General features: G+C 40.3%; 1 protein-coding gene across 16 annotated transcripts in view; it reads right to left on the minus strand.

Moving 5' to 3' along the window:
* The window catches only part of IKZF2 (IKAROS family zinc finger 2), a 109,727-nt gene that overhangs the window by 36,950 nt on the left and 60,677 nt on the right, over positions 1-12,100 (minus strand). For all 16 annotated transcript variants that reach the window (XM_032445739.1, XM_015867969.2, XM_015867965.2 and 13 more), the window contains one exon: positions 6,038-6,205. In XM_032445739.1, the coding sequence (XP_032301630.1) occupies positions 6,038-6,205 (168 nt within the window). The remainder of the gene's footprint in view (positions 1-6,037; positions 6,206-12,100) is intronic.

A 12,100-nucleotide genomic window follows, 5' to 3' on the forward strand; every position in this document is an offset into this window, starting at 1 on the left:
GGTCGGCAGTCCTGCTGCTGGTGGAGACCTAACAAGGCTATGCTCCACCAGGTTATAGCAGGAGGCACAAGACTTGTCTCAGACAATAACTCTGAGTATCAACTAATCTTGCTGAGGACTGACACACAAAGCAACAGTATTCCTCTGGACTGGTATCACTCATTGCTAGCAGATGGAGTGAGCCTTTCTCTAATCAGGCAACTCACAAAGCAGCCCCAAAGCACTTAAAGGAACACGGCACTCCTGCTTACATACTGAAGAAGCAGGGAGCCGTACAACGCCTGTTCCCATCATCTCAATTGCACACCCTAGTGAGGAAGGAAAAAAACAGACTGAGAAAAACTGGTACCCATTGCTAAGAGAGATTCATGAGGCTGGTACACAGCACATTTACCCGTACTCGCCAGTACCACTTCTCCTATTTCTCTGTCTTATCTATAAGAAACAGATCTTTTGGGTTGAACAGTCAAAGACTGATTCATAACTGCTGCAGATAAGAGGGAATCTTCAAGACTTTTAAAGGTCCGACAAGCAAAAAGCAAATGCTTCTTGCTTTGGGTGGAAACTTATCTTTTCACAAGTTCCCCCTGAACACAAAGACCAAGTATACTTTTTCTGGAAAGATCATAATCTTACAGCATCTTTAAATCAAAGAGGGTTTCTCATTGATAATGTGCACTGCAGAAGCTTGGTCACACTAAGCCAAGATAATTCTGAGCATGTGAAAGATGATCATTTCATGTAGCTTACACTTGACACAGTAGGGCTCTGGAGGTGAAAGTGACTCCAGCGTTTCAAGGATCAGGTCCAGGCTTAGCGAAGCATGGATACAAGTTGGCTCTGCATAGGATTAAGCTTGGAGATAAAAGGCCATACACAGCAAAGCCCTGCCCTTGTATATATTTTGATCTGCTTAACTTCCAATGTTGCACATTCAAACAATATGGAAAGTGGAATACTTGGGATTTTAGAGACTACAACACAGAGGGAAAGGTACTGAAAGCACTGATGAGAAAGCAGAGCTGCTTTGGTACTGTGCACGTGCTAACAGCAGGTTAGAAGCTGGGATCTGATAGGAAAATCAAACGAGTTGGGGAAGTGATTAATTCCATTGAATTCAACTAAATCAGTGTAAGAAAAACTGAGACAAAGAGCAGCTCTGCCTGATGAAAGAGAGCTCTGAAATGCCCACAGGCTCATCACAGCTGAGGGAAGATGCCATTTGCTAACCTATTTGCAGAATGAGGATTTGCGTGCAAAATATTGTCTCCTCCCCTTCACATACTTTCTTCATTTTTCAGATAGTGTCCTACTTGCTCACATCTAAATTCTTTTCCCCTCATTCATGATATACTTGAGGCAGGCCAGCTTTGGGTGTAATGAGACCTTCAGGTCCCAAGACTCTTCTAATTATGATGTTCTCATCATTAAAAGCATGGTTACAGAGTAGGCATTGACTTCAGCCAAGTCTTTTGAGAGTGGAGTTGTTAAAAGTGGTACGAGTCTCTCTGAGATGAAAAAAGCAATTTACAACATAGACTCGTCGTTATTCTTAATCATCATCTTTGCCACTCTCTCAATAATTCTCAGTGGCTTTTGACAGGCAGTGCTTCATGCACAGCGCTGTGTTTTTCAGCTGTGTGCCAGTTCATCCAATTTTTCAGCTGGACTGAGGCACTCACAGGTGAGATGACTGAGATGACCCTCCCAGACATGCACTGGGATGGGCATTTTGTCAGAATTAAGAACTGGGTCCCTTCTGCCTCTCAGCAGTCACATGCACAAACATCACTGCTCTATTTCCCTAAGAAAAGGCTCTGTTGACAAGAACCACTTAATTGCAGGCTAGTAGGACACCTCTTGGGGCTCGCTTGTAGGATGCTTTGTATGGCAACATAAGGAGCAGAGAAAAAAGCCCTTACAGAAGAGTTGCAAAGCCAGAGATGTAAAAAGAGCTACTAAATTTCCTTTCCACGTACATTAATGAGACATATCTTGTGCACTGTACATACTTTGCTGAGAGTGTGCTTTCGGGAGTTTTTGCCTAAGCCTTTCCTTTTCAAAACAAATGCTTCACTGCTTTTCTTTTGCAAATAATATGATACCATTAGTTCGGTGCTATTAAAGAGCTGGGTAGTAACGAAATGCAGCAGCAATAAAGAAAGAAGAGAGGGAAGAAGAAACAAATATTTGTAAAAAGCAGAAAAGGGAAGAATAATTTTCTAGAAAGGAAAGAAGTGGCTTGGAAGCAAATATTAAAATGCACTGTGAGGAAAAGCTTTTGTGACAGGAAAAAATAATGATGTGACTACCCAGTTCTTAGGAAGAAATAAACAGTAAAGCTGCTGTCATATATGAATAGCACATACATACTCCTACAGTAAGGGAATGTGATTGAGGTTGCCAAGACAAAGACAGGAAAGCAGTGAAGTCATAGAGTTAAGGATGCCTGAGAAGGCTTCATTTGGCCTGCCTATGTGTATGCATGACCAGACAGTCTTTTAATTACACAAATCACACAACAGGTGTCCCACAGGGCCACCCCTTGCTTAGTGTACAGGATGGATGGATGATTCCCACTAAATGAGAACCTAACTCTGCTTTTCGTTTCCTCCTTAGCAAGTGATCCTGTCCCTCATTTACTGCTTTCTACCCAGGCCCTACTAATGCACTATTGTTTTCTAGGGGGTTTTCTAGACTGCTTATCAGTGCAGCCTTGGCTTTTTTCATATCCAAGTGTTTCTGCTTAAAATAGTGTTAAGTAGAGAAAGTTGACTTGGCTCTTTTAGACACAAGGAACTCACCTCAAAACATAACTGGTAATTTTACACACCCTCTCCGCAAAGCCTGGCTTTCCAGTACAAAGGGGCATCAGGTTCTATGCCAGATCTTTCCAAGTACAGAGAACATTTAGTTTAGTTGTGCATTTCTAGAGATGACAGAGGATACGAGCATGTATCAAGGTGACGCAGCAGGTGCTCTGTGACTTCCATCGGGGCCTGGCTTTATCTGGATGTCTTCCTCTTTAAAACAGCAAACGTTAGATAAGGTAAATCCAATGCCTCCTGTCACAACCTGCAGGAAGGGGCTACCAACTGTTGCTCCAGCCCCCTATAGCCTGTCCTTAAACTTATGTCCCAAAAGCCTGCTTGGGCACCTGTCCAGTATCACCTCCATTGAGGAACCTCAGAGCTAATCCTGGAAACAGTATCTGAAACTTCTGTAAGAATCATCAGGCTCAAGCCAGCTCTTAGTGCAATTCTCTGCAGGAATCTCTCCCCAGGCATTATCCTACTGTTGTCCTGAAGGCATCATTATATTGCTGAAACCAAAGAAGCCGCGTGTGGGAGGAAAATATAGACACAAAGTTCATCAGAACTGCGTATGTCAGTAAAAGGTAAATAACTGCAGGAGCAAATAACTGCAAGGTAAGTCCTTAATTATTTAAGGTCAAACAGCAGTAAGTACTACTGATGTGAAGTAATACTTTGCTAACCAGTCATCCCAGAAACACATAATAAGAGACAATTCTGCAGAAGACCAAGATACTCAGAAACACTTGAAAAGAAAAAGAAATAATATTGAACAGCACAAACCAAATAATCCTACCAAAGCAAAAAACGAACAAACAAAAAAACCCAAACAACACCAAAAACCAACAAACAAGAACAACCAGCACAATAATCTTTCTTTTTTTAAGCTAATAGTTTCATTTCAAACTGCTCTGAGGTGCTTCTGCTAATTTATGTTAACAGTTCCTTGCTTTTTCACCTTTCCTGTCCTACTGTATGAAAACCCTGCACTAGGAACAGGAAAAAATGAACTAACTGGCAGCAGTGCTGAGGAGGTGGAACTGATTAAGTAGTGACACAAAGTGCTTTCAAAATCACAGATCAAGCCAGCTCAGAGCAAAAAAACAATATGAGATGTCTTCCATTCCTTTCCTTCTTGCATATATTGCCTCCCATTTAGCTTAAAACATTTTTTTTTTAATTAATAGCACTCTTGTTTAAAGAGGAGACAGATATGTAACATAAAAAAAGTGAATTTCGTCTTGCATTTGTGAAATCATGCGCCAGATTCTCAGCTAGTGCCAAATAACATTACTTGCCTTGCTTAGGAGATGTGATTCTGAGCTATATTAACTCAGGAACTGATCTAAAGAGCTTTCTTTTTATAAATATCAAAACACATTCAGGTTCACCTCAGTTTAGACATAAATGTACCAGACTAAAACTACACTGAAGTCTCACACTTCAAACTTGTTCTCAGTCTTTTCTGTCTGTAATTCATCTACCTGATATCCTGTTTGTTTTTTTTCTGGTCAGGAATAACATAAAATGTACAGACTTGATGAAGTTTACAGTTTTGCTGTAGTCTTCAAGGCCTACCTGCAAGGTTCTGATGTGCAGTTTATTAAATCATAAATGTGCCTGCATAGTACGCTGATAGGAAACAACTTGGGAATGTCTATCCATCTTCTCCATGAACAAGGTTCAAACTGTGGTCTTAAAACCAACCCAGCTACTTGTCCCAAGCTTTAATTGTGCTTCATCTTCATGCAAAAAGCAGAAACACGAGCCATGTACTTTTTGCACAGGAAGAATGAATAATTGCTCTCAGTAGCTGTATCTAAGTAATAAAAATCTACACTCATATTATGACAATCTTCAACCACAATATTAATGTTTTGCCATGTGAGTTCTTTTATGTCACGATTCCTTTCTTAATTAAACTTTGGATATCTCCACTCAGTTCTCTTTCTTAATAAATTTCAAGTTGAAAATACTGTTATGGTCAGATGTGTGAAAATCACAAGTCACTGTTTCACAGACAACTTTCCCTTCTGACTTTCAGATCAGATCCTCTCAGCTGACATCTCTCAGGCAATACTCTTCCAGCCTAGTCCCATGCTCGCACCCATGCTCATGCTTTCTGTCCGAAATACTTTTGCAACAGTGCAGCCTCCTGTGTACCTGGAGAAATTTAATAGCTTATCCTTTCTGATTCTTGGAACTGTAATAGAAACTCAGTACCCTAATGCTCATAAAACAGAGAATTCCACTGAAGTGAGGCTGACTCTTAGAATAAATGTGTATAAATAGTCAGAAGGCTCCGTGATGACATTTTCACATGCAGAGTTTCTGTCTGCAGCCGCACTTCTACCACCATGTTTCAGTAGTCACACGTTTGTTAACACCTTAAAAAAGTTCATCTGTAATCCTGTCACTTCTAACCAGTCCAATTATCTCTGCTCATTCAACAATGAAAAACAGTCTCCTACAAATGGTCTGGACATAAAAGTTGAACATCCTAGAGGATAAAAATCACGGCAAGTTAAGATCTTACTCCAGAGATCTACACAAACGAGTGAAGTGTGCAGAACGCAGCCCTTTGGTGTAGCATACAGAGCTTAGCAACACTCTGATCCTGATCATCAGGGCTATCAACATGACTACTAACATATACTTATGTGACTGTTATTTCTTTAAAATCTATTAAAAAAAAAACCCTGCATCAAGCAAGCAGGGAAAGCCCAATCTCTCCCACACCTTTAGGAATTAGAACTCCACAGGAGAAATAACTGAATCAAAAATGCAATCAGGAGGATCTTGAAAGATTAGCAAATAAGAGCTCTACCAGCATACGGCACTTAATAGATTAAGAAATTGGTATGAACTGCAAATCGGGCTTCCAAAAGCACAAATGTATTTTTCTGATCTTTGGAATTTCACAGTCACTTTGGGGCCTAGAGTGTCAGAGCAATCTGCCAGCAGAGTCTGGATACACCCAAGGAGGCATTCAAAGGGAAATGTGATAGCATCAGCAGAGAAGCTCAGTTACACAAAAGGAGAGGTGTGGCTGAACCACAACTTTTCTGATTCACATCAAGGCTTTTCCAAAGCTCAGAGCTGTGCTATCTGAAGAGGATGGTGCAGCCCTGGAGCCATCAGGTATTTTCACAACATGCTTCGCTCTAGCAGTAGTGAGTGAGAAAGGAACCAGCAAGAGGGAAAAAAAGACTCAGCAGACTCACCAGAGTGGGTCCTGAGGTGTCCTGTGAGGGCGTCCCTCCGTCGGCAGGCATAGTTGCAGAAGGGACATTTGAACGGCTTCTCCCCAGAGTGCAACTTGATGTGCCTCAGCAGGTTCCCTTTCTGGGTAAAAGAAGCTCCACATTGGTTGCAGTGGAAGGGGCGTTCACCTGAAAGGGAAAATGGAAGGGAGAGTGCTGTCAAGAAACAACAGAAGATGCCCACTGTCCCACTCTCAGTAACACTGTCACCTCACATAGGTCTGCTTGCACCATCACACTGTTTCTTCTGCTTTGTCAGTAAAGCTTCCAGCTTTAACCCCTTACACAGCATCAGCTTCAGGTGATCACTGCCACCTGATTTTCACGAAGCTCCCAGTCTCAGAGGTTTTGTCTTCAGAAAATGATGAGCTCTGCTCAAAATTCAGATCCATAACTGGAGTCTGTAGTATTTATCTCTACAGTTCTGCATGTATCTTTAGTATTGGTCCAATCCACATAAATAATTGAAGCTGAACAGATATTAAAGTCTTGGTTTTGGATAGATATTAAAGTCTTTATTTTATACTATACCTTTTGCTTACACTGCAACTTAATTAAAGCCCCCTTTTAAAAGCTGCTTTCCATTGCTGAAGTGGTACAAAGACAATAATGCAAGTGACAGTCAGGCCCACAACCTTTGTGAAGTAGCAAAGGCTAAGAAAGTCTTGTGATGTTAAATAGAGAAACAGGCAAATTTGTGTAAAAACTAATCGAAAAGACTTGTTTAATGCAAAAAATAATTAATTATTTTTAACAGAGACTCTACTCCTTACTCAATCCACCCCACAAACATACACACACACACACACACACACAGAAATTATGTTGATGCTAATCATTTATATTTGCCCCTGATAGTGGGGACTGGATCAAGAAACTCTTATTTTTTAATTTTTTTTTTTTTTTTTTATTTTTTTATTTTTTTTTAAATGTAAAGGGGAAAAGAAATACGACGAACTGACATAGGCTTCCTGAAGTATTATTAAGACTATAATCCAGATCAACATTTGCTGAGGACACTCGGTTCTGTCCCAGAATTCTGGGCACATGGTCAGCTATAAGCACCTACTTGCATCCAACTGGGCAGATTGAGAGTCTGTAAGGCACAAAAATATACTCAACACTTGCCATTCACCCAGGCATTTTACTACAGCTAGTCTTTAAATGATGAAGGGGCTTCACTAGCCAGAGCTCCCCTGCTCTACAAGGTCTTGAACATCAGATTTCAGATGTAAGCACTTCCATTCATTTTTTTAAGCATAACCCTTATCATGGATCCTTGGTCAGATCCTGTTGGGACTCTTGAGTTTGAATTCATTATCATGAAGCACAGTTCTTGTGAAAAATAAACATGTTCTGTGATCTTTAACATCTCCCCAACTCCTTTTTTCAGTTGTTTTAAAATGGTTACTCCCTGGCTACATAACGATGTTTTTTGTCATAGTAGTTCACAAGTCTGGTGTAAACACCAACATCTGTCTTCTGATTCAAATGGAAAGAGGGAGGAAGAGAGCTCTCACAGGTGTCCTCTAGCAGTTCTTGCTTTGGTGGTTTAAGTCACTGCCCTTGCCATGGTCCTGTAAGAAGGGCAACAGAAGGGAGGTGTGCCATATATGTACCACATCTCTGCAACTTCATTCTGTGCGCTGAAGGTAGATCTGAAACCACTGCAGATGAACTGAAGAAGATATTAAGGCTGCTACCATCTTGCCAAAAACACTGTGGACTAATAATAAAGAAAAACCAAGCCATGAAGCTCTTCTTCCAAATACACCAAATATGCAAGCTCACTGGAACTGATAGTTTGTGGCTTCTCCATTTAACTCTGAAGGATCTGATCAGCCGTTATCTTCTTTTAAATCATTTTAAAACATTCTAACAGAGATATGTAAAAAAGAATAAAGTCAACAAATCCTGTGCGTGTGTGTGTTTTTTTCTGTTTTGCTTTCGGTGTCTGAGAAAACAGGCAGAACTCCCTCCCTCTGACACATTTCTCAGTATTCAGGAATAACAGCTTCAGTTTCGGGATGACAACATTACAGAAAGCAGCAGGATTCTCACCAAGTTTCAAGCCTGTTCTTTTATTCCTGCCGGTTTTTAAGCTATGCAGTTCGTGTGTTTTGCCCAACTTTTCTTTGATATTCTTGGAGGCCACAGGTGAGCAGGTATTATTCCTCAGTAAATAGGCAGCTGAAGACATGTTCGAAGTCTTCAGTCAGGAATTCAAGTAATCACTGCACTACTACAGCTCAGTGGCAAAGATGACATGAGAACATCCTTCACGAAGCTTCTTGCCACATACAGAATCTGCTACAAGAGCACATTTTAATTTCGGTAGACTACTTTAATCCAGAAGGAACTGATTTTTTCCTTCTGGTTTTAATTCTGAGTAACCCATTCGATCTGTTTCTTACAGTTTTGTCCAACCATGTATTCCCTGCTTCTTGATTAAACTGCAGCCTTCTGGGATGACAATTAATTTTAGTCACGCTCATGCTATTGAATAGCAGTTTTTAAATCTAGTACAGTTAATATCAGACACAAAAATCCAATGGAAAGTTACCCCAAAATAGTAAAAACCCAATAATAAGATTTTGCTGTTTTTATATGAACTCTGCTGTTTGATGCCCACTTGAGACAATAGCAAACCAACCTCTTATTTATCACGCCAGTGCCTTGAGAAGACTGCTTTCCCCATTATTTCTCCTGCTGTTTTCTGCTAGTAGGTTTCAGAAGTACTCCAGCATTATTAGTATTCTCTAACAACAAAGTAACGTCCCTGACATCTTTATTCACTTCCCTTATGCTCCTGTGAAAGTTTTTTGTTCATAGCTGAAATTAATCATACTTCTAATTTAACACACTAATAATAACCACGCTGTATTCTAAGATTCAGCTAATAGTAACCAAAGTGCATGCTTTGTAAAGAATCAGAACACCAGACATAGGTAGATTTACAATTCTAGCATCTGACTGCACAAATCTAGTCTCCATACCATGCTGGTCTCCATATCATGCACAGCCAGAGGACTTGGGAAGGGTCATTGCTCCCATTCTGCAGTCCTGAGAACCCACTGCACAATACATGGGATAACCTGTCTGACACCAGCTTGGGCAGCTCTACTTGGCTCATGAAGAGTCTTTACCTAAATACATTTCCTCTCTACATGGCAGTTCCTGTGTTTAAAATATTTTCCTGTCTTTTGGGGCAAGTGCAGCACAGATACCTTAGAAACTAGAGACAAATACAATAGATTGCATGCGTGGCTATGGGAGGCAACAAACAATTGTAAGTGTGGTGCATGTTACACCATTTATAGATATGCGTTTGCCTTTTGATTCTGTTAACTTGTGCTGACTTACTAAAATAGGAATTCATAAAAAGGACGTGTACTGAAACGTGTGACTACACGAGCTTTTTCCTTTTTAACACTGGATACTAAGTGACTGAAAATACTTTTAGTCTACTGCTAAATATTAAATCTTTTCTCTCCCTTAAAGCCAAAGCAGGGCAAAAAAGCCTTCCACCCTTAGAAACTAAAAAAAGACTCAGTGGAGAGAGGAAGAAAACAGTTAACCAAACAAAAAAGATGTTTCTTTTCAGCTCCAGATTTAAGACCTTTAAGTCAGAGCCCTGTTCTGCAGCATGCAGAATTTAATTCTCTAAAGCCACTTCAGGAGTAGACAGGGCAAGGTGAGCCAGAGCTGCCAAGTATCACCTGAATAAGAGCAGTCTGTGCCTGGGAACAGCACTAGTAATTAAGAAGAGCAACCCCGCCAAACAAAACAGAAAGACCCAAAGCCCAAGGTTTTGTTTTCTTTAGTTTTTTAAATCATTTTATACTTATATAAAATATTAACAAGTATAATTTTGAATATTTACCTCTAAATTACAGTAAACCACCACAGAAACAAAACAGTTCATTGGTTAAAATGTATCCATTATAGCTATTTCTTCTCTGGGAAAAATAACACTGAAATATTACTTCTCCTTAGCTACACCAGTATCTATAGTACACAACTTAACTTGCTGTCGCGTAAACAAATGCTTAGATGAGAAGCCACATGGACCAGCAGAGTAGGGTTTATTAGCATGGCACGGTCTTTTTACAAGTATCTTTAATGCACGGCACCTCACCAGAGACTTCAGAGCAAAAGCTATGAGTACTTTCTAACTGAAAAAGCCTGAAACCAGCCAAAATAGCAGGTTGATGCTTTAACAGCTGCCATATTTTACCATGTATATGGCAGCTGTTATTTCAAAGGGCAAACCAGCTCCATTTTCTACTTAATCGGAAGCTTCCCTGTACAACAATTCTCCTTTACTGCCTCAGCACGGAAGTGCTGCGCAGGAGTTTCACTATGAGTTGGCCTTCTCTGAATTCTGTACCCCTGCAAAATACATCAGTGACATTTTCTGTATCAAAACAGAAATGTAAGCGGGGACGAAGTGCGGCTGAAGCTGTTCTAACACTTCTAATGAGACTGTCACAAGTGGTTGTCAAAATGCACATGAATAAGTAAGTATCTCTCATAAGATAGAGAAATTAAACATCCTCCACTTGGAATCAATTGCTTTCTGCTGTGCGTTCTACAGCTTAAAACTTTTCAATGTAATAATTGGGGAAACGGACCCCCAACTCCCCAGATCTGGTATTGTTTTCAATACCCTGTGTCCACAGACCTCCTGACCAAGCACACTTCATAACCCTCGTCTGAAAGTTTCTGTCCCTTTAAAATCAAATGGAGCAGCTCACAAAATAATACACATTCTTGGTAAAAGCAAAGCCTGCTTACTTACAGAGCCACATTCAAGTCCCCTCCTAGGAGTGCTTTAAGTACCTTCTTTTTTCTTTTAAAAACACAGGTTTTAAAGCCTCTTCAGAATGCTACAGAAAGCCAGGAAAGAGGCTTTATAAACATTAAATCCAGGTCCAGTGGGACTACATTTAGCATCTGTTCTGGTTAAATATATATCAAAGACCTCTGCCGTTCCTGTTTGGCACATATTTTTGATACACAAAGGATAACTTTGGTACTTCTCAAACAGGATTATTACTTTAACTACTTACTGTAAAACCACTGTGCTCCCACTGCCAGTGAGAAGGTAATTCTTCATACTGACAGTGCTGATTTGCACCCTTCGACAGTAGGCTTTTTGTTAACACTGGGGTGAGAAGAAACACAGCTACAACTGCCGCGATCCTGCTCTGTCCCAGATGAAATCTCAGCAGCCCTGCTAACACACTGGCAGGCAATGAGATGCAACACGCCTTCATCCCAATGAAATACAGAGCACCAGATTTGGCTCCATTCCCACGTCTGTTATTCTGGGGACTACCCTGTCTATATACTTACTGTTCTATTCATCATTCAACAACCTGCACCTCACTTGCCATCCGTGATTCTACTATGGTTTGGTTTTTTGTTTTTTGTTGGGAAAAACCCTCTTCCAAGATAATGCCATTTATTGTAAAATGGTAGTGGCAAATCTCTATGGAAAAATTCCTGGGAATTTTTGGGTGATTTCCCAATGTCCTCTATACACCAATTTATGACCTTTCTTTCTGTGAACAGGCCAAAACCAAATGTGTTTAGAAAGTACTGCGAGTCAGACACATCCCTATGCAGAAAGCCATTTCAACAACTTCAAGCATCTAAGCTCTTCTTCCTTATGCTTCAGTACAAAACGACACTTTCAGAGAAGTCAGATGATTCATTTAGGAACTTAAGTAGAAAATATCACTCTTTGAATTCGGCCCTATGACTTTTGATTTGTTGCCAGATGATTCTCCTTCCAAGAGGTAGCCTGCAGTAGGCTACAAATCACAAATTAAAGCCGATTACACTCTTGTACTAGAAGAATTTGGCAGTTCAAGGGAGTTAATTGTTGTGTGTTAATATGACCATTTCGTTAGATTTGCTCCTGGTTGGCTGCTTTAGGTAGAGAAGTCTTAAACTGAGCAGCCTGAGTAGCATTTCCTCACCTAGTATTAGTGCCCCAAAAACCTGAACTCTGAACCA

The sequence above is a fragment of the Coturnix japonica genome, chromosome 7 (genome assembly GCF_001577835.2).
Source record: "Coturnix japonica isolate 7356 chromosome 7, Coturnix japonica 2.1, whole genome shotgun sequence".
NCBI lineage: Eukaryota > Metazoa > Chordata > Aves > Galliformes > Phasianidae > Coturnix > Coturnix japonica.